General features: G+C 42.7%; 1 protein-coding gene across 23 annotated transcripts in view; it reads right to left on the bottom strand.

Annotated features, from left to right (window-relative positions):
* Positions 1-24013, bottom strand: part of ASPH (aspartate beta-hydroxylase) — a 418870-nt gene that overhangs the window by 202156 nt on the left and 192701 nt on the right. For 18 of the 23 annotated variants that reach the window (XR_012327192.1, XR_012327191.1, XR_012327194.1 and 15 more), the window contains 2 exons: positions 22881-22972; positions 22379-22512 (listed from right to left, as the gene is read on the bottom strand). Coding sequence is in view for 7 of the 23 variants with exons in the window: in XM_033843144.2 (XP_033699035.1) it covers positions 22379-22512; positions 22881-22972 (226 nt within the window). In the remaining 16 variants the exon portion in view is untranslated. Of the gene's footprint in view, positions 1-8250; positions 8629-9014; positions 11929-22378; positions 22513-22880; positions 22973-24013 lie in introns of those variants that run through there. The other 5 variants (XM_019925276.3, XM_019925277.3, XM_019925275.3 and 2 more) reach the window with 2 other exon arrangements.

Raw genomic sequence — 24013 nt, forward strand, 5'->3', positions numbered from 1 at the left:
ACCAGGGGTTGGGATAAATTAAGAGGCTGGGATTAACATATACACACTACTATATATAAAATAGATAACCAACAAGGGCCTACTGTATAGCACAGGAAGCTAAGCTCGATATTTTGTAGTAATCTATAAGGGAAAAGAATCTGAAAAAGAATATACATATATATATATATATATATATATATACACTGAATCACTGTGCTGTACACCTGAAACTAACACAACATTGTAAATCAACCAATACTCACCTCAGAAAATTATTGTGAGGTTTAAATAAAGATAATGCAGGCTAAATAATTAGTGCAGAACCTGGCATGAAATAAGCACTCAATAAATGGTGTGGTTGTTATTGTTGATGGCCACGATGAGATGATGACAGTAATTATAATAACCAGCCTTGGGGGGGAAACTCTCCTGTAGGTGATAATTCTAAAAATATCCAATTAAAGTGTGTGTTGAAATCTTCCTTTCCAAAACATTCTGAAACTGATTTCAGATGTGACAAGCAAGATTTGCTGGGTGTCAACTGGAATTTTTCTGCACACTGGAAAACCTTGCTGGCTTCAGAGCAGACGGGAGCTACTCTGCAGCAGGAAACTGTGACCTGTGGACATGTAGCAAGAAGTTCCTTTAAATAAACTAAAACGCTTTACAATGACACAGGAAAATCGTTATTAAGTAGCACCTGGCAGCTCTGAATTCAATATTTAGAAGCTTACGGAAATAAAAATATTTTTAAAAGGTGAATCTTTTTGACTCTTGAAATCTAAATGTATTGGGCATACACAGACTTCAGGAAAGGCTTTCCAGGTCTGGCTAAATTTTGTCATTTTTAGTATTGTTATGGTTTTCTAGAAGGAGGTAAAGACAAATGCTGAGATAGAGAGGAACTTAGACTATCTGAGCAAATTAGCTTAAAGTCTGAACTGTAGAACTTTGAAAAATGACGTCTAATTATTTTCAAGAACTAATGGGTGATTTAACCCAGTCTCGTAGACTTCATGACATCTTGGGGTTAAAAATAGCACTTTGTCTGAGATCATTTTACAGTTGAAAAATGTGGGATCATAGAAGCCAAGTGAGGTGTTCCATAGAGCCCTAGTTCGTGACAGCAAGTTGGTGACGGGGTGATGAGAAGAGGCATTGAACTCCCAGTCTAGTTCTCTTTCATCAGCTCAGCTCTCCAAGGACCCTTACAATGAACAGCCAAAAACATCTGTAGTGGTCACACAAAGTTAATATTAATTTTGCTATATGTTCAGAAAGGACTTATTTCTTTCCCTTCAAGTAGGTTAAATTTCTTCCTAAAATCTTTTCATATGATTTATTCATTTAGAGGTAAAATAATGGTATGTGTTCACTCTCATCTAAAGGATAACAAATTAACGGAATCTAGACTGATGAAGTTTCTTTCTGTTTAGAATTCAAGCAACGACAGCGATACTCAGAAAGCAGCTCTCATGTCACCTCGGGCTTTGTGTGTGTCAATGTGAGGGTTAAATGAGTTAACACATGGAAAATAACTCAGCACAGTGAATACTGGCAATGACAGATCATAATGTTGTTGCTGTGGTCCTCTGGGATGACTATGAATTTCTAAATGAGGATTAGTATATTACTCTGGCTCAGCTACAAGTGTGATGGAGGGAATGAGGTCTTAAATAACATGGCTGTCCAACGGAAATATAATGTGAGCCGCACATGGAATTTTAAGTTGTCTTGTAGCCACGTTACAAAAGTAAAGAGAAACACGTGAAATTAATTTCAATATGTTTTAACCCAATGTGTACAAAATTATTATTTCAATATAATTTTTAAAGTATTAGTGAGATATTTTACATTCTTTTTTTCCCCCACTGTCTTTGAAATCCCATGTATACATTATCTTTACAGTCCATCTCAACTCAGACCGGCCCAGTTTCAAGTCCTCAATGGCCACATGTGGTTAGGGCTCTGTGTTGGACACAGCTGCTCTAGTCCTATGTACACGTGAGCCCAATTTCATCCTTTCTGAAAGTGCCTTTTCTCCTGGCTCTGTCCTCCTTGCTATAAAATCAGTACCCATCATGGTTAAATAGAAATACGTTATATATTTAAATTTGAGTTATACTGCACATAGGCAAGACCTGAGTTGAATGTTTGGCTCACTCTAAAAATAGTTCACTTAAAAAGCAATAGCATATTTCTTTTTCTTGGACTGGTTTCTTTATATTTCAGTAAGTTGTGGCTAACTATATTGTCAAAGTAGAGGGAGGTTGACTTTTTATTTCTTTACTTTAATAAGGAAAAGCTTTGCTGACATGAAAAATACTTAGGTTTACCTTTTGTTAAAGTGCTTTTTTGATTTATGATTCGTGATTTATTTACTAGTTCAGTAAATATTAATTGTTTCGTGTTGCCTGAAAGTATGATTCTAATACTGAAGAGTTTGGTAGCTGGACAGAAGAATACATGTGTTACAACTATAACTTACGACTCCTTATCAAGGACGTTATCAAAGGCATTATAGTAGAAGGAAACCCCATATTGCTTTCCATAGTGGAAAACAACAACAAATAGATGTGCTGAAAGCTACATAAATAATTGTTAATCAGATGGGAACTTCTGTGTTACTTCTGAAAATTATAGGATATAAAGTAAAATAATCAGGTTAGCTTTCATGTGGAATAGTCGCATCACTTATTTTGAAATTCTAAAATATGAGCCTGGATCCATTCTCAAATCTTAGTCGCACTTAGTGTCAGGTTACCCGACACATCAAGCAGGACACACAATTTTCTCTTGTAAGTTTAATCATGAGGCTATGGGAACTTGGAGTTGAATTCATGCTTCGTGACCCAATGTGTCAATGAACTAAATATGCCAGGCCTTAAATTTCTTATCGGCAAATGCGGAAGAATAACAAGGGCTAGAAATGTAGGAGCACGTCACAAGCTGACGCTGGGCTAGACACCTGACTTGCTGTAACTCATCTAATTCTCATCACCCCCATGTCCCAGGTTGTGGGCACTATGCTATTTCCATTTTACACATGAGGGGGTCGAATTTGCCCAAGCTCACAAAGCCAGCAGTGGAGCCATCATTCAAGCCCAGGCAGGCGCTCCTGAGGGAACTGCCTTGATAACTGAACGTACAGGGGAGAAACAGGGGTTAAAGAGAATTACTTAGAGGCATCTTTAAAAATATCTTTAAAAAAGCCCCCACTCTTTCTGTTTAGAGGTTCTTATACAGGTTCACTAAGATATTAGGCAGTTCTGCACTATTCCACAAAACCAAGCCCATCACTAACTTTAAGAAATAAAACCAGAAGCATGGAATACTTCCTGATGAAGTGACGAGGTTGGTCCCTGGAAGAGAAATGGGGAGGACCTGAGATGAATGAGGGTTTGACTAAATAGCCTCTGAGGTTCCTTAGAGCCCTGGCCTTCAGTGACTCTAGGTGAATGTCTGGGGTTGAAGGGCGGAGCTCCTGTGCCCTTATTTGGGGTCCACAAAGCCCAAGCCAGGCCATGGCAGTTCATTAGTAAGAAGAATATGTGGTGACAGCTGTTGAGATAAGGTAGCTAAGTGAAGTTCTGCAAATAAGCCTCTGACTGAGAACAGAACTCTTAGTTCAACTGCAAGTCTGTGCAGAATGGACTAGCTCATGGTGAACATTTTCCATCTTTATCTTGTTCTTTTTGGAATTTAATTGCCTTTGGAATCAGTAAAAATTAAACCATGGCTATAGATGTTTGATGACATGCAGTGGAGAAAGTTCCAAATTTTGGAGAGGAAAAGGGGAAGGTAGAAAGAAGAAAGGTAGAGAGAATTGGGGCGGGGGGGGGGGGGGGAGAGAGAGAGAGAGAGAGAGAGAGAGAGAGAGAGAGGAGATATAATAGCAGGAAAACAAAATGTGGCTACAAAGGCAAGAATGAAGCCTTTGTGAGGGTAGTCTGCTATAGCACTGAGATAATGATAGCTGAGATAGCTCGAATAACTCCCCTGCTTGCCCTTGGGGTTAAGCTGGCTTTCACTGTTGGAAAGAGGACCCAAGGGAAAAGTCTGAAATGTTTATTCTAGCAGAAGTGTTAATCTTCTTGGGAGAAGGCAAATCCACCACATGGAGGGATTACCACTGAGCGTGATCTGGGCAACAAAGTCGCAAGGCAAGGGGTCCTCCAGTTAATGCACCATTCCTGAGCTCTCTGTTTACAAGTGGTGGAGACATTTCTATCAGTGAGCAGTGGATCGGTCTTCCCAGAGAGTACCGTGACTCAGCTAAACGGACTGAGGGCAAGATTTAAGCAAGGTGTTTCTCTTGGCTTTATTTATACTAGATTTTGAAAACAGCAACATATGCTTTCTGTTTTTCCAGTGAATTTCAAACACTTCATGATGAGTGTGTTCCTTATATCAAATGTTCATTGTGTGACCAGGTAAATGGCATCATGTCATGCCGGAAGTAAAGAGGCTATGGTCTCCTTCTCATCAGGAAAAAAGCAAACAAGGGGAAAAAATGTTATGTTTGGTCCCTCACGGTCGGTGCCTCAGAACTGTTCAATTGTTACTCACCACTCACCCAAGACAAACAGTCTATTGGCTGAGATAACAAAACTAGTATTCTGTGTCCCTCTGTCAGTCTGGGTATTAAAAAATCCCAAACAGATCCAAATCTGATGCCAAGTGGAGGGAAGAGTCACCTGAATAAGGACTGTGAATGATGTCACTGGGTGAATGATAGCTTTTTCCTTCCTTCCTTTCCTTCTAGAGCTAATGCTTCCCCTCCCCCAAATGCCCTGTTCTCAGGGTGCCTATCACAGTAATCCCATACCTATCTGTGCGTTTATGACTGGGTAACTGAAGCAATAGTTCCACTAAAGAATGAGGGGTTCTGAACATTTTCTCACAGTCCCTGGCATATAGCAGAGGACACTCACAAGCATTTCTTACCATGAGTGAGTGGAAATAAGTGATTGTTGATTGAAAGTTCAATATTTGAGAATTTGTTGATTTTTTTCCCCAGAGTGGCTCCCAAAATAGGGGAAGGGAAAGTCTGGAAACAAATCCAATACTCGTGAAAATCACAGACAATCATTTGGATGGATAACAAATTTCTAGATCCAAAAGGATAGAGATACAGTGGTAATATAAGCCAAATTAAAAAAGATGAAATACTCAACCACGCACTTTCAAGATGGGGGAGAATCGACTTAACAGCAGCATGTGTAAATATAGCTAATATTTCCCTCGGCTTTATTACGTGAGTGCCAGAAAGGTTAAGGCAATTCTAGGTGCATTTTCTATGCTTCAACAGAAGCATACAAAAAAAGAAGAAGAGAGGAAGTGATCATTTCATTCCCTTTTGAGGTGACGTCCTGAGGGCAACCAGTTGATGAAGAGATGCAGGAGAGTGGTAATTTTAGAAACCTTGGCTCAAGAAGAGTTTGGTTAGTTTTAGTGCGGGCAGAGAGAGGGCTGGAGAGTGCTAGAGAAATACTTAAAGGGCTGTTACGTGGACCAGATGGATTACACATACTCTGGTGGCTCCAGCAGACGAAACCAGAAGCAGTATAGAGAAATTGCAAAAAGACAGGTTCTAGTTCAGTGTAAGAAAGAACTTCCTAGCAGAGCTCCTCCTCTACGAGCATGGAGGAGTAGATTTCTTAAGTCAGATGTATTCAGCAAGAGGCTGCGTGGCTCCTGACTGAATATGTCCTAGTGGGTTAATCTAGTGGGTCGCCAAGGTCCCTTCTAACTCTGTGGCTGTGATTCTCTTGCCATGTTGTAAAACAAAGCCAACTGGCATGAAAGTAGAAGAATACACTTCAGTAATAAAGGACCGGCCTTGAATATCCTTCATCTTCACCAGGGCCTGAAGGGCAAAGCAGTTAGGCAGCTGTCCAAGGTGCTGCATGGAGTGGCCTGTGTGGGCAGTTCTACTTCTCTGTTTTTCAGTTTGTTTTCATGCCTTCTGGGTTTTCAGCTTTTCTTCTTCTTATATAAATCAATTACCCCCCCACACACGTGTATGCATGCACACACACACACACACACACACACACACACACACACACACACACACACACACACACACACCAGGCCTTATTTAAAAGCAAAGACAGAAATACGTAGGCAATGTGTAAAGGAGCTGAACTACACTACCTGGGGCTTCTCTGCCCTGTCCCAGGAGCAAACGAATCCATTTCATTTTCAAAGGTTAGACTTGGTACCTAACGTTGGACTGTTTGGCGGGATTGACATTTAGAGTAGCTAAAAATCTCTGCAGTGTGAGGTAGACCCAGGAACATTGTGAGGGTGATACACCTGTCCTGTTCTCTATTCTCTATTTGTGCAGCCTTTCCTATGTTACTTGATTTTTTTTGTCCCTTAGTTTTTCCCACTCCCCAGATGGAAGCAATAAGAGCATCACTCCTTAGGGGTATGAAAATGAAGTAACTTCATGCATGTAAAGAAGTTACAACTACACCAGGTGCACAGACAGCGAATATTAGTGTTATTATATACTGTGTTTGGGATCCTCAGATTTGATAATTGGCTAGAGGGACTCACAGGACCCGGAAATGTAATTACACTCACAGCTAAGGTTTCTTACAGCACAAGGATACAGATTAAAATCAGCAAAGGAAAATGGTGCAGTGGGTGGAGTTCAGGTACACTGGACACTTGCAAGCTTCCAGTTTTCCTCCCATGCAGTCACACAGAGAGAGCTCAATTCTCTCAGCAATGGCGAGTGACAACACATGCACAGTGTCACCAACCACCCACCCATGCCTTGATGCCCAGGGTTCTGGGTTTTATTGGGGTGGGGGGGGGTCCGTCACATAGGCATGCAGAGCATGTGTGACTGACCTTAGCCACTCGGTCTTCAACTCCTCCACCTTCCCCAACAAGAAGTCCAACTGACAGGGTGTGACCCAAAGCTCAGGCAAACGAAGACACTTTATCAGTCAGGATCCTCCCAGGGTTCAGAAGAACCAGTCAAGGGACAGTCCTGAAGACTTTTGGAACGTGGAGGGTTTGGGTAACTCAGGCCTACTGAGTTAACCATTTACTGCACATATATGTAAATCTTGCTTATTTGAACAACCCAATTCAACCATTTTCTTAATGTTTTGAATGGCTTTTTTTTTTTTTTAGTATGTGAACGTTTATTGAATGTCTACTGTGTGCATAGCTCTTATCATCTTCTCTCTATAAAGCTAGAAACTAATTTCAGTTTCAATCATGTTATAAACACAGGAAATTGTTATTACTCTAGTATAAAAGGACACACCAGAGACTAAGATCAATGCCATTGTTGCAATAATGGTGATAACACAGTGCCCCATAAATTTTGACTACAAGTACATGTCAAGTGCTTTAGGTATGGTATTAGTTTTAGTCTTTCTCAACAATGCTGGAAGGTAGGTAACAGCTCTGCTTTACAGGTGAGGCAATAAAGGTCCAGGGTTCTGAAAACTCCCCCAGGACTCCTCAGTCAGTAAGGGGTCAAGAATACATCGACCATCTGATTCCAAATCTCATGGTCTTAACATCATACATGATAGTTTCCTATGACCTTGAGAAACAAAGGCTCTCAGAAATACTGTGAAACATTAAAAATCTAACACAATTTAGGAGACTTTATACATCTCAAGATCCACAGAATGTTTAGACAGGGGGCAGAGCTGTGGCTAGAACACGTGTTCATTTTACCAAAAGAAGAGATTCCTGCAAAGAAGATTCCAAGATGCCTCGCTCCCTCAAAATGTGGTGTAGAAGACACAAAAGCAAGGAACACAGAGATACAAAAGGGGGGAGAAGTTATATAGCTATTTTGAGTGTCTTGGTTAATAAGGGGGACATAAAGTCTGAATGCCTTACAAGATTCCAAAATGGCTGACACCATGACTTATTTGTAATCATATCTTTTTCCTTGCCCTGTTATTAGATCTCAGTCTGTGGTAGAAGCTGGGACCCTGAAACATGAGGACAAGGGAGAGAATGAGAACACTCAGCCACTCCTGGCTCTGGACTGAACCCTGGGCCACCCTGTGCTCTGGACATCCCCAGCCCTCAGTGGTAGCAGCCACCAGGAAGCACATGTGCAACTGACCCCACAATGCGTGCGTTCGGCTCGACACAAGGGCCTCCTCTCCTGCCACCCGGTAATGACTGTCACCAGCCATTGGTCTAAGCAGCCAAAGTTGAACAAAGACTTGAGAGATGCTTTATTTTTCAATGAGGGAATTGGAGGATGAAGCAAGGCAGTTATGGAAACAGATTCCCCCCATCCCATATTTATAGTATTAAGTGAATTGAAAAGAGAAAAACTAAATCTGATGCACACACTTCATTAGGATAAGGATCTTTCTGAGGCTTTGCAGAGACTCTGTCCAGTTTTTGCAATTTAAGATTAAGTGCATTTCCAAGTAGATACGTAAGAATTAAACTGTGCAGACACAATTGTCAAGTTTAACGTAGTGCAAAGCCCCAAGACAACAGTATCTCCAGTGATTTCCATTCCTATATTGAAATACTTTCTTTGACCTCATCACCAGCATCAAATTTCAAATTGTTCAGCCTAAGGGCACGTTCTCGTAGGTCTGGCTGTTTGCAGAGCTTGTTGTTGTTTTTTTTTTTGATATCCTGCAAAAATGATTTTGATATCACATCTTTGATCAGGCCACCAGCTGATTATCATGAGCTAATTTTAAACAAAGACACAAACTGAAAGATCTCTATTTCATCTTAGCAATGTGACTTCCCACAGGGGATGTGTGTCTCTAGAGGGTGCGCGGGGGTCTCATTGAAAATACATGTCACTGATTAATGAATCCATTCAAGTTGCCTCACTTGGGTCACTACAGAAAAGAAAAGTGCTCCCCACGTCCCCTCACCTCCTCTTGCAACCAGTTAAAGGTGTGGAGAAAGGGCCTGGCTGTTGCCGAGAGGGTAGGTGTCAATCATGGAGGAAGACCCCTAAGGATGGTGAAATACGAAAGAACTGAAAAGAGAAGACCAGGAATGCAGGATGAAATGCCAAAGATCACTTTATTTCTTTGTTTATTATCCTTAGAAATGGAGTCCCCAGCTATCCATTCAAAGGAAATCAGATAAAAAATAAGCAGATTATCATAAGATATGATATCCTTACTTGTGCCATGTTTCCCAAAACCAGGTGTATGTTCTCAGCTATCTCTTATTCTCCCAGCCATCTGCATGACATGGGCCTTCATTAGTATGACCAGTTGGTGCTCAATGTCAAACAAAAAATATTTTAGTTGATAATGAGCAGTAAAATATGATTTTACACGTTAAGTACTTGGGAGGGTTACTTGTTGGCTAAAAAATTCAAAGGAAAGAGGTGATTCAACTGGCCATAATCATCCTCAATAGATACTAATCTTAATCATGTATTACGTCTCTTTCTTAATGGATCTAGTGTTATAATTTTTTTCTACTGGTAGAAAATAGTAACAGAAGTGATTTTTGTATTCCACCCTTGAAATAAAATTGAAAGAGAATTTAAAATATTTCTTAACCAACTGCATCACAGTATAAATAAAACCAATTCATTTCGTGTAGACATTTCAAATAACAAAAAAATAACACTGAAATAATTCTACCAATGCAATGACTGAAACACTTTTCTTATATACCACAACATAGGGAAGAAAGATGAAGAATTAAAGCGAATTGGAAAACCCATTTTATTACTTGCGTTTATAAAATAGTTGTGGGATCCAGTATTTCAAATGCTACTGGAGTCTATTATTGCCAACATTCTGCAGCAGTAATAGCTCTGGCTTTCCAATCGGCAATATTTAGAATCCTCCTGTAGTGACCCGATTTTAAATACCATACTATAATTACTAAGTTAAGAGCTAGTTTTGACTCTATTCCATGATTTCATTAAATGAATCAAAGATGATGGTTCAACAGTGACAACTTACACTTTGAGTTTCTTTATGTGTATGCACTATACATACAAGAACCAAATTCAGTAAGTGACATGAATGTTACCACATGAACACTAGATTGTATTGTTCTTTGTCAGTCATTTCTTCTGTTCAATAAATACTGAAGGACACAAATGCTTTTTTATTTTTCAAGAGTTTGCTTTTTCTTCTGGATCTCGGTAATTAATTTTGACATTTTGCCTCACATGCTTCTTCATCTATTTTAGTGAGATTTTTCAACATTGGCAAAACAGAAGGAAAGAGGACAAATATTTTACAAACTCTTTGACTGGAAGCTGAAGTCCTTAAAGACAAGCAAAGGGGGTTCATTTCAATATTAAAGAATGCTTTCTAAATAAGATAAAGGAAGCATCTTTCTTTGTCCTTCAATGGAAAAGAAAGCACAAGTGTTTTTTCTACCTGCGAATGAAATCTGGTAACCTATGTGTCATTTCTCCAGCATTTTTGTTCATATTGGCTTAAAATTCAGTGCATGAATATCATTACATTCTTATAGCTAACATTTCTAGTTAGCTTTGATTTAAAAAACACAAAATTTAATGCATCAATATTCCACTAAATTAATGACGTGGTCATCTTCGGAACGAGTAGGCAACTGTTCTTTCTATGCAGTAGGAAATTTTAAAGCCGAACTATCAATAATGATTGCCATCTCAAAGTGAAGCTCAAATGGCAGAAGTTTCTCAAGCCAGGGAGATGTCAGAGTCTTCCAAACAATTTCAAAGAGGAAAGCGATTTTTACATCCTACACGCAGGACAGAGATCCTGGCATATTCTTGGTCTTCCACTCTGCCATCCTTCATAGTTTTACAAAATTTTGATGGGAATCCTTTCAACGGCCTCATCACTCACAAGGATCCCCAACAGAAAACACTCTGGATTCCAGCCCTGTTTCATAGACACAAAGAGACCAGGAGCCAGGTGTCCTAGCAGCCCCCTATCTACCTGATCCCAAGAGAAAATTTTCACTTGGAGAAATTTTACTTTTTGTTTTCTAATGCCTAGTGCTTGACATTAAAAAAATTTACATGCGTCATTGTTATAACTCATTACAAAATGACTCCAAGTACTTCTTCAGTGTAAAAAGTTCCTCTTAGAAATAAATACCATTTTGACAGTATCTCCACCATTCACATAGCGAGGAGAGGAATTAAGACATGAGCTCTCAATGGTGACAAAAAAGCAAAGAGACGCAATGGGTAGGGAGCAGTACGGTTCATGAAGACATTGGCATAATTATGTCTTTCTCCTTTGTATTAGGAAAATAGAATCGTTTTTTCATATGAGTGCCTTTTACTAAAAATAATTAAAAGAGGGACGTCTGAGTTCATCAGGAAAGTTACGATTAAGCAGAACTAAAGCGTTTATACAGCTTGCCATTAAACTCAACAAAAAAGTAGCGGTGTGTGATGACAAAATCATCCTGCTTCCCTAGAAAAATATAATTGCATAGAAAAATTACAAACTAAAGCAATCCATTTACAGTTTCTACATATACTCTCATTTACACTGATTTCGCCTAAGTGGAAAAAATATCTTTGGCCGGCAAGGTAGAAGCTATCATGGGTTCACCTGGAATACAGGCATCAGATGGGGGCTGTCATGGATGAAATACCGCAGGTATTTTCTAAAAGAATTGCAGCGAGGCATATATTCCCTTTAGTGTCATCCAACCCTCGGAGGAGGTTTAGAATTTTTCAGGCTGCAAATCCAGGGAATTAAGGGCTGTGGTGTTTGAACGTCTATGCCCACATCCAAGGTGACTGAACCAGAGAGGCAGCCTCTCTCCAGCGTGTCCTGAGCCTGCACAAAATGCTAAATCGCAGGAAGGCTGCGTCTCTGATGGGGTGTCAGCTCGGGGTGCCACACATCCACGATGAAGATCAGCCGGAAAGACGTGGCATCCTGCCACACCTCATGCTCAAAGGAGTCATCAAAGATGAGCACCTTGCCTTCTTCCCATGTCCTGGAACAGAAAAGCATGGAAGCTTGTGATTCAGATGCCTGAGGATCAATCCACGTCTGTGTTCAGGAAGGCTCTCTCATGATAACCTTTGCAATGGGACCAGGTAAGTGAAACACAGGATGTGTTCTTTCCTCGGTGATTAAGAAAGAATTTCAGGATTCTTACCATGAACATCAGCTTTCACGCTCAGCACTGAAGGTATACAAAAGGCAGGAGACTGGTGATAAGGGTAAACTTATTCTTGGTACAAACCTAGGCAAGGCTTGTTTAGTCGGGCGAGCACTCGAAAGTGTGCCCCAGTGGCTCATTCCCAAGGTGACCTCCCAGTCAATGGCTCCATGGTATCCTCCCTGGCATTTCAGAGATTGGTGTGGAAGTACAGTGACTGGGTCTCAGGCATTTTGATGTCCCATAGGCATGGTGTCTGTGCATCTCCAAATGATTCTCTTTTCAACCCATTCCATTTGTTAAAGTTCCATTTTATGGAAGGGCGGATTGTTTATACTCCTAACGTTATACGCTGTGCAAGTGGGTTATCCATGGAATATTTGAAATGAATGCTGCAAAACACCCTTTAGGGCTGACAGCACTACTTCACAAGATACCTGTAGAGGAGCTAAGATCTAAATACGGTGTTAGTCTAAATAAGACAGCCGAGAGAGTAAAATGCAGGGCGCAATCATACGATGCCTTTCAAACCCAAGGCAAGTTTATTATTTCTGCTAATGTTTTCTTCTTTTTCGAATAGGTATTAATTGTCAATATGGTAAATGCTAAGTTATGTTTCTGAAACGAAGTTTTTACTAGGAAATTTTTTCTAGATATCAAAATTCCTCTCAAGTATTTAAAATCTTACTTCCTGGATTAGCAAATAATTAAAATTATAGGAGGAAAACGCTAGCTTGATTTCAACTTATTGCATTATCATAAAGAAGTTTTCCTTAGGGAAATGATTTGTCTTTTTATGTTCATTACCTGGTGATTAATCAATATTAAATTAGATAATATTATCTAATATTATCCAATGTTACACACGGCAAGCTTTCTCAACCTTGGCAATACTGACATTTTTGCCAGGTAATTCTTTGTTTTGGCGGGGGGCGGGGGCTGTCCTGTGCTCTGTGAGACGTTTAGCAGCACCTCTGGTCTCCACTAGATACTAGTAGCACGCCCTTACAAACTGTGACAATCAAAAATGTCTCCTGGGCTTCCCTGGTGTCGCAGTGGTTAGGAATCCGCCTGCCAATGCAGGGAACACGGGTTCCAGCCCTGGTCTGGGAAGATCTCACATGCCGCGGAGCAACTAAGCCTGTGTGCCACAACTACTGAGCCTGTGTGCCACAACTACTGAGCCTGTGCTCTAGAGCCCACAAGCTACAACTGCTGAGCCCACAAGCCACAACTACTGAGCCCGCGAGCCACAACTACTGAGCCCACGTGCCACAACTACTGAAGCCTGCGCACCGGGAGCCTGTGCTCCACAACAAGAGAAGCCACTGCAATGAGAAGCTCACACACCTCAACGAAGAGTAGCCCTTGCTTGCCACAACTAGAGAAAGCCCGCGCACAGCAACGAAGACCCAATGCAGCCAAAAAAAAAAAAAAAAAAAAAGTCTCCAGTCATTGCCAAATGTCCTGAGTTGGAAGGCAGTGAAGTGGGAGACAAATTTGTCTGAGACATATTAATGAATCTGACACTAAAATTTCCAAATAATTTAAAGTAACAAATATCTGCAAGTTAAAAGCTCCTTGAAGTTGGGAACCAATCCTCTGTTCTGTTACCCATTCTCTCCCCAGCCCCACCTCCTGCGCTGCCTCACACACCTACCCTGATGTCTTTGTTTTAACTGAACTATAGTCGATTCACAATGTTGTGCAATTGCGAGTTTATTGTTTATTTTTATTTTTTGGCCACGCCGCACAGCCTGTGGGACCTTAGCTCCCTGACCAGGGATGGGGCCCACAACCCCATTAGTGGAAGCACACAGTCCTAACCACTGGACCGCAGGGGAGGTCCCACCTACCCTAAAGTCTTGCATTCAATAAATGAGTTGCTTGGCTCTTTGATCCAATTCCTCTGAAGGGTCAGGGTCTACTGGAGTCCCATCCAAGTGTAACGAAGGACAAAAATATATAGACTCAGGGGCAAATGACTGACTATGTATTCATTACCATGCAAAGTCAAATTTGAAAAGAAAAGCAAAGTTAAGAAATGAAAAAAATGACAAGAAAAAAGAAGCAAAATGATCCCTAGCTTATACAGTTTGGTGGTCATTTCCTCGGCCTTGTTATCAGTGGGACTAAGCAATGTCAGTGACAAGCCTACAATACAGGCAGAAGACAAGGGGGGAAGGGCATGCAAAAGAAAACAACAGTACATCCATGTTCACAGCAGCATTCCTCACAGTAGCCAAAAGGTGGAAGCAACACCAGTGTCCACTGACAGATGAATGGATAAACAAATGTGGTCTATACATACAATGGAATATTCCTCAGCCTTAGAAGGAAATTCTGACAATGCTACAACATGGATGAACCTTTAGGCCATCATGCTAAGTGAAATTAGCCACTCATGCAAGGACAAATACTGTATGATTCCACTTATATGCAGCACCTAGAGTAGTCAAATTCATACAGAAAATTCAAAATTACTTTGGCATCACTCTCTATGAGTAATCTCCCTCTATTTGAGAAGACTGAAAACTTCCCAGGGGGTGCAATATCAAAACTCCCTAAGAGAATCTGGGACATAATGCTTGGTGCGGCAATGACAAGTGATTCTCAACGTTTTCTGAGTGGTAGAGAGTTTAGAACCTACTTAAAGTACTGGAAGTAATTAAGACAACTAAATTGAACATTCTAAGTTTGCACAAAATGACATTTTTCACTAGATTACGGTAAGTATAAGAAAGCCAAAGATTTAGGAATGCTGGATGTGAGAAAAACCTTAAGCATTCCATTCATTAACTTAAATTCCTTATAAATTGGGAAAAGCTTTTAGCGCTGGTTCATTCATGGCATACCAGTGCCTGTAAAGGTGGAACTTAAGTTAGCGCTGGGTTGTGGCTTTGCAGATATTTTGGGTCAAATATGGACTAGTGTAAACCACTGATTAAACAATTTTTTAAACGTGAAATCTGGGAGGTATTCCAAGGGGCTGGATTCCATTAGGGCCATAAAATTCTATTAGATTTATACTTGCCTTTCTATTTTCTTTCAGACACTTTCCCAGAAAACAGTAAAGATACTCAATTACTTATTGTAGATTCTTAAATGTAGATACCTTCTGAATAGGTAAAAAATGATGTCTTTCAGTCACTTATGAGAGCTAGAATGACTAAAAGTGCAGCCCTAATTGGGAAGGACAATAAAACTCCATCCAAGTGACATGCAGACTAAAGTGACTTGCGTTCAACAAGAGATGTGTCACCTGTCTGGGAAAGGATGAAGGTTTTCCAGAACAAAAAGAGTCAGAGCTCAAAGATGTCAAAGGTCTTGCACCTCTTCTGAGTGAAAAACAAAGACACTCATTGCAATGCAAAGAAAATAGTTTTCAGGCCACTCGCTTTGAGAGCAAATCTCCGCCACATACATTTAAGTTATGCTGAGATTATGACAAGAAAAGGACCCTCTGGAGAAAAGATTTTCAGAGCAGCCTTGGAAAGAGGTCCTCCTGGAGGCGTTTGCCCAGCCTTCCTCTGCGGGTCCAGAAAGGCAGGATAGCAGTGGGGAGCTGCACCCCATCCCCAGATGGCTACCTCAGCTTAATTTTAGCATTTCTTACTGTTACGAGAAGAACGTCTCTCCCTGGTTTGCCAAAAGATAGAAGAATATCTGGTCACAAGATAAACCAACATTGTGTAATTCCTCAATTTCTCAGATTATTATAATTAATGATAATGGTATAATGGTGGCAGCATAAACCTAATAACTATAATTTTGCCATAGAATTACCATCACCATTAATAATGCTAAATAATGACGCTACGTGCTTATAGAGTTTTCCACCTAAAAACTTTATAGATTATATCTCAGTGATCTTTGCTAAAAGGTTCTGAGGTAGACAAATGACGCGGTTCTAATTTTTCAGCAAAGGAATCACATGCAAGCCAGTTCGGATGCCTGCGGTGACACCGTGATTCTGTGGAGGAAGCAGAAAGGCACTAGGCTTGCTTCATTACAGCCGGACCTCTAGCTCAAGATCGCGGTTGTAGGAAACATTCTCAGCGCCTATAGCTGCGATGCTGAGGGGGCCTGAAAGGAATTTAAACAGGCTGACTGGAGTACAGAAAAGGGTCAAAGGGCTCAGGAATCAGGCTGCTTTAACACAGCTCTTATCAATTCTGATCCATTGAAATCCCTCAGTTTCTGACTGCACTGGAAAGCCTGGCACATCCTGGAATTGAAATTAAAACTGCATTATTGCCACTTCCTCTTTTTTCTCTCCTCCTAATACAGAAATACACATGCACATACCTTCTTTGTCTGTCTATCTATCTATCTATCTATCTATCTATCTATCTATCTATCTATCATCTATCTATCAGGATAAAGCATTTTTCTGGAAGCTAGGACACCTGTGTTCTTGTTCTGACCACTGCTAACTAGCCATGTGGCTGTGATAAGCATGTCACCTGTGGGCCTCAGTTTCCCCATTTGTGCAATGATGGAGGAGGGCAGGAGGGCCTCCAAGGCTTCTTTCAGCTCAGAAATTCTCTTAATTCTCTGAGCCAAGCTGTTGGCTGGGACTTTAGTCTTCATATTGCATTTTACAGGATGCATTTCACAAACTGTCATCTGAGAAATGGGTATGGTATTTGCTATTTTGTTGGATGTCAAAATAGTAATTTCAATAAAAGATGGCTAAATTACAAAGAAGCTCTTTTCCCAACAGCTTCTGTATATATGCACCCTAGTATCTCTCTCCACCCCTCCTGGGGGGGCTCGTTCCAGCCAGGCTGCCGCGGGGATTCTCTCCCCTCCAAGTGGGCCTGGGGCTTCGGCTCCGCTGTGCAGCCCCTGCACTGCCTCTGTAACGGCTTTTGACTCCCCCCTCGTGGTCCTCGGTTACCCAGTAGCAGAGGGCTCTGTAACATCACGAAGAAAGCCAAAAGGGGAGGACAAAGAAAGGGAAGAGGGAGAGGAAACCTCCCGAGGCCACAGAGCTGGGATGCCTCTGGCCCCTCTCCAGGGTGGCGGCACAAGGGGAAATGGAGGGGGTGGCCATCCGCTGTGCCCTGCTGTGCCCCCCTGCCTCAGCACCCCTCCCAGCCCCAGGCCTATCACATCATAGCCCCCCTCTGCATCTGATCCATTCCTTCACCAGCCCTAGCCCTGCACACCCTCGACTTCCCGTTTCCCCCTCCTTCCTGTCTCCTTAGAGCACCCACCCTCATCCCCGCCAGAGTGCGCACTGCAGGTTCCAAGGACCACCTCCGACAGTACAGGAGTGCTTGGTCTCACGCCCTGGGAGGTAAGGGGCAGAAGTCCCCATTTCTGCAGCAATCAAAGACGAGCACAATAAAAGCTCAAAAATACTGAGCATAGTTACCACGTCACACTCTGTAAATACAGTTCTGAATGTATTTATACGGATCACTTTAATTCTCAAAACTACACCAAGACATACTTTTATTCTTCCCATTTTACAGATGAGGAAATTGAGGCTTAGTGAGGCCATGCAAGTTGTCTAAAGTTACACTTCATAAGAGGGGAAGCCAGGATTTGAACCCAGGTCAGGAGACTTTGGTGCTCTTAATTTACTTTCATGAAGATACAGGATGTTAAAATCTGAAGTGAAAACTCAGGATCTGTTTTCCCATAGAAACATTATTATAAAGAATAGATACATGTATATGTATAACTGAATCGCTTTGCTGTACACCTGAAACTAATACAACATTGTTAACCAACTATTCTCCAATATAAAATAAAAAGTTAAAAAAACCAATAGCCACTGGTGCTACAGCCCTATTAACAGAGACCATGAGTTAGGAGGCTTTTAAGGGCTGGCCCAGGAACCTCCACATCATTTATTACTGCCATAGCAAAATGGATCTCAACTTTCCAAATTCTCAACCATCAGTTCAATGAACAAATGTTTGGACAAAATCTGTTTTCAATGTGGGAAGTGCCGTTTCCCTGTCGAGACACAGATATTCATCTGTGTGTATGGATAGCCATAGACACCCCATGCTAACCAGGACAGTAGAGATGGCAGTGGTGCGCCTATGAGCCAGGACGCAGCAAGGAGAGCCTGCAGCCACCAGAAGCCAGGAGAGAGTCAGGGGACAGGGACTGCCCCTCAGAGCCTCCAGAAGGACCCAACCCTGACCATACCTTGATTTCGGACTTCTGGCCTCCAAAATGGTGAGAGAAGACATTTCTGTTGTTCTAAGTCATCCAGATTGTGTTAATTCGTTACGGCAGCCCTAGGACCCTGATACAAATATTGACACTTGCTAAGCTGAGTGACCTTGGGGAAGTTACTCAGCCTATTTATACATCCGTCTCCTCAGCTGAAAAGTAGAGATTTTAATACTCCCAGTTACGTGGGGCTGTCGTGAAGGTATGCAGAGGGCTTCGGACTGTGCTTGACACATAGAAAGCACGATGCATATTAGCACTAGGAGCTTCCTCGTCATGAATATACATTATACAGGCCCTGAGAAGCGTCTGAGCAATATCTCTGAGTACCGAAATCAAAAATAATATTTACTTTCTTTGTCGTGCTTCTCTGTGTTTCACAAATTATGTAGCAGGGGCATGCATCAGTTTTGTCACCGGAAAGCATTTATTCATTTTAAATGATCATTTTACTTATTGAGATAGACAGCTGCATACCTTCAAGCCCATCTTCAGACAGAAAGAGCTGTGCTATGATTTGCAGTGATGGAATCTTTAACCAACACGCACGCCCGCTAGCAGGAATCGCAGTGTGATGATTAATACCTGAGAACTACAAGGCGCAAATTGCTATTCCTTCAAAAGTTGAGAAGCTCTGAAAAATTGCTTCCACTTGCCCATAACAAGGAAGCCTGATGTCCTGGTACCTGTGCTTCTGTTTCCACACTAATAGTGCTTCCATAGTAAGTGTGAAACTTCCCAGATTTCATATTACGTATGATTTCATATCACATACAGGTTTCACGTTCTGTCCTCAGAGTTTATAAACTGACTCTACTATTCAGCTCTCTAGCTATGTTCACTAGAAGCATTGCACAGTGCTTCAATTTCATTGACCCATTTCTCTCATGAAAAACACTCTTTTTGTAATGAAATACTTAGCCTGACCCGGCCACCCTGGAGTTAAGGATTATGAAGGATGAGAATGTAATGCAACATAAAACAAGTACCATAGAAGGGACGTGGAGAAGGAGGCTGACCAGCACTGAGGAGGGAGAGGAAGGGCACCGATGCTTCAAAGCTCCCTGGGGACGAGACAGCGTGAAACAATCCATCCTCCGCAAAACCGCCGCCCTAGCCCATGAGAGGCGGGGTGTCGGCGAGTGCTTTTTAATAATCACTGTGGATTTGTAAACTATACCATCTGCAAAGTATTGTTATCAGCAGCTACTTACTGCCACCTGAAGGAGGCTGGCTTTTAGCCCAGTGGGAATGGAGGGGCTGCCCAGTCAATGTTCTTATTCAAGATCACCCTACAAGTGAGCCGTGGGGCTGGGCTTACAGCCCTTCCCTACTTCTGGCGGGTGCAGACAGTTCCCCTAATCACACTCCCAGCTTCAGTTTAAGACCCTAAGTTGGTATACTTAAATTAGGTCCGAAGCTCCTCTCCATCTTCACGGCCCCTGTGATTCTTATTTGACCTCCAAGGAGTTGACCTCATCAAACTCTGCCTTCCCCAGCACACCCCCACCTCCTCTCTGTTTTCCCTGGGTCCCCTGCCCCTCTCCCCTTTGGCAGAGAGACCCTGTAGACCCGAACGGAGCTCAGCAAGGCTCCGTGAGCTCCTTTGCATCTTGGAAGAAACTTCGCCCAGTCTGGCCATCTCTGATTCCCCCTCCTGGCTCTTCCAGCTCTGCCCTCTGCTGCCCCAGCTCCTTCTTGGCTCTCTTTCCTTTTTCTGCCTCCGAAATGTCGATGTGGCCATGGACTCTCACGTTTCCTCTAGAGCCTCCCAATAAGCCTGCTTCTAAAACCTTTATGTCTAGACTTGACTTCTCCCCTGAGCTCCAGACCTCACTATCCAGCAGACTCCTGGATGTTTTCACTCCTGTGTCCCAACAGCAACTTAAACAAATAATATGAAGACCGGACTCATGATCTGTTCCCCTAACCTGCCTCATGCCTCCCAAGCTCTCAGCATTTGCTAAAGCATCAACAACCCCCGACTGACCAAAATGGAAACTGTCGCATCGTCACGGACACCCCTCCCTTGCCCCACACGCTCGAGATTCACTCGAGTCAATCTTCATCACATCTCCTGCCTCTGTTCTTTACTCTCCCTTTCTTTCCAGGATCCCAATCCCTGCCCTTCTGGGGTGGGCTACTGAGGCAGTCTGTTAACTGTTCTTCCCAAACGCCCCATCGGACACACTCAGGGTTCCAGAACGCCTTCCTAAAAGAGATCTGATCCCACTAGTTTGTATTCAAAACCTTCCATGATTTAGCTTCTAATCCACTCTCTCACTTTCCAACCTCATTCTGTATGTTAAAGGAACGAAACAAGGAGGCCATGAGACGGAGGTAGCCTCGTAGCAAAGCAAAACCTACCCCGGAGTCAATTCACTGGAATCTGAGAAAGTGAAACTTGAGAACGACCAATCGCACTTAGCAGCAGCCTTTCCCAAACGAGGCAACCGCTTACACCACAACCAGTCAAATAATCTCCTTGCTTTGCTTCAGCAGCTCCTCTATGAAAACCTGGCCCCCAGCGCGTGCCGGTGGAGCGCTCCTAACCACCTTTGGTTTGGTGCTACCTGATTCGAATCATATGTGTTCAAATAAATTCTGGAAAAATTTACCAGAATTTAAAGGTCCGTTTACCTCTTAACAGTATCCCACACTCTTGGCTGCTGAAAGCGCTCAATATTGCTCACACGTGGCTTGTAATTTTTGGCTTCCGCGCCTATGCTGATGCCGTTTGTTCAGCCTCGAGTGCCCCTCCCTTCCAGCTTTTAATGTGCAAATCCTTCCTGTCTTTAAAAGCCACCACTGTCAGGTTTCCCAATTCTCAGCGCAAATGAGCTGCCTGCCCACCGACCACCTGCAGCATCCCTGCCTGAGCCTCTCTTATGACTCACGACTTTCGAGCTGTGTTTTCTCCGACTGGACACCTCTGGTGGGGGAAGACCCCCATGTGAGTCGTCTCAGAACCCCTCACGGCACGGTGGGCTGCTGCCCCAGGCCCGGGGCAGGCAGGTGTCTGCCAATAACCAAACGAACGGCCAGTACCCTCCTGCACACCCCCCCAGCAGACCTCCACCAAGGGCCGCGAACGACCAGTACCCTCCTGCACACCCCTCCAGCAGACCTCCACCAAGGGCCGCGATACACGCGTGAGAAGACAACTTGGTTTCTGCCCTCCAGGCACTTACAGCTCAGTCCCAGAGATTAGACCAATATATACCAATTAATAGAAAGCAATGGAAATAAAAAGCAGAATCACTGAGAATACACCCTGTAAATACTCTAAGAAGTCAAAGGAGAGGTTCCTTTTTAGGAACAAAATTGGATCTTAGTAATAGGTTAATTTTGGATGGGTGAAAAGGCGGGCATTCCAGGGGAACAGAGTAATAGGACCAGGACAGGCAAAGGCATCAAAAGAAGTTGCCCTGACATTCACCATGTCCCTTCTCAGGCCGGTACCCGGGCTAAGTGCCTTGTAGGCATTATTTTGTTTAATCTGGACAACAACCCTGCAAAGCAGATAGCAACGCTGCCGATTTTATAAGTAAGCAGGCTGAGGCCGCAGGGGATTAAGTGACTGGCCAAGGTGACACAGGATTAGTTGGCACAGCTGGGATTTGAAAAGGCAGCCACGTCCACTGCACCATGCTGTGTCCTCTAGAGCAAGACATATAAATATCACAGGGTGTTTTCTTCAGGAAGGAGACTCTTTGTACTGATGCATAGTTCAAGGTGTAAAGCAATAAACACAATGTGTAACATGTGTAGGGTTTAGGACAAGTTAGCTGACTGAATGCAAGTCTGTCCATCTAGAAAGAGAAGCAAGAAGGTTCGTCAATCAGACAAGAATGCTCTGGGGAGAAATGATTAAGGAGGGCAGCCCTAGAACTGGGGAGTATCTCCAGACCCACGGAAAGCGCAGAGGTGGGACACCGACTAAGAAGCTGGATTAATACCACCCACTCCAGTCTACTTCAGTGACAAAGAAAGAGAAACAATCCAACCGAGCACAGCTTTGTCGTAACGAACATCCATCCTCAGAGGTGACGAGTAAGAGAGAAAGGGATGGGAGGAAACATACTTGGTCTCGTTGGCACACCGGATCTTGCAGCCTTCCTTGGGAATCACCAAGCCCAGGTGCATTCGGAGCCTGCAGTTCGTGGGTCCCGTGTGCGGCCACACGTGGGTTCCCGGGTGCATGACGGAATATTTGATCTGCACAGAAAATGTACCACCCTGTTCATCCATTTACCAAGGTGTGGGAGAACTGCTAAAAGTACAAAATTACTGTCAATTCAGATTAGTGCCTCTGCAGTACTCGGAATTTATATCCTCGTCTTATTTCTTTGTGAAGGAACTAAAAGTAAGGACTCCCATTTTCCACAAAGCTATAAACGCTGAACATTTTCCACCCTCAGTGCTGCCGTCGAGGGCATGACATTATGTTTTATTAAAAAGCAAGTGAAAAAAGAGGCATTCAGTGGGTCAAAGGAAATAACCGTTTCTTTGTAAACATGAGCATTCCCATTTATTCCCCTAATAACTGACTGTGCTCTTCCCAGCACAGAAAACATTCTTGGTACCTGTCCTCTTCGGCATCCTGTCGTCTCGGGGAATTTATCTAGTAAAGCACAGGTTTTACGAGCTCCTTTACAGGCATTTTCATTTTTCCTTCCTAGAACAATAAATGATAAAACCACTGTTAGAAACAAATCACAGTAAAGCTTTAACTCATCCCGTTTTGACCACACACAATCTATATTGTCCTCCTTACTGTAAGAATGAGAAGGCCGAGTAAACACAAGAAGACAGAGTGTCCTGTTCCAACAAACACTGACGGGCACAGCAAGGACCAGAGCTCTGCACCCAGCCTTGGACTACCGTATTTGACTAAGGATGTCTAACGGGCAAGGCATGTGCTGAATACTTATTTTTCCCCCTGTGGCAGGCAGAACAACGGCTCCCTCCTAAAGAAGACCACATCCTAAGCCCAGGAACTCGTGAATAGGTTACGTTACGTGGCAAGGGAAAATTAAGGTTGCAGGTGACGTGGAGATTACTAATCAGCTGACCTTTAAAGAAGGAGATTATCGTAGATGAACTGGATGGGCCCAGTGTAATCACAGGGTCTAAATGTAGAAGAGGGAGTCAGTGCCAGAGTGATACAGAATGAGAAAGACTTGAGTGGCTACTGCGGGCTCCAAAGACGGAAGGGGACCACAGCCAAGGAATGTGGGCGGCCTCTAAAATGAATGCAGCCTTGATGACACTTTGACTAGCTCAGCGAGACCCAGAACTGTAAACGTAAAACATCTGAGTTATCTTAAGCCACGACATTTATGGTCATTGTTATAGCAGCCACAGGAAACTCATCCACCCCCCAGCCCCCAAGGAAGGAAAATGGCCTATGTTACACTTCTGACCTAAAAGTGCATTTTCTAGGACTATATTCTACTCACCCACACATTAGTTTTCATTGAAATTTAATGTATTTTCCAATGTACAGGTCATCCTTTATATGCTGATAAGAATAGGATTTCAGTGACGAGGGGAGAGGCCTCTGAGAGATGGGGGTTTCTCTGAGGGCCTGGTCAGGAACACAGATTTTGGGACATAGTCTAAAGCACCCTGGACTAGGCAAATTCCTTCACCATCGACAAAATCACTGTTTCTTAAGAAAGATGTGCTTAGGAAGGTACAGCATCATTTGCTCTCA

This window comes from Tursiops truncatus, chromosome 17 (genome assembly GCF_011762595.2).
Source record: "Tursiops truncatus isolate mTurTru1 chromosome 17, mTurTru1.mat.Y, whole genome shotgun sequence".
In the NCBI taxonomy this organism is placed as follows: domain Eukaryota; kingdom Metazoa; phylum Chordata; class Mammalia; order Artiodactyla; family Delphinidae; genus Tursiops; species Tursiops truncatus.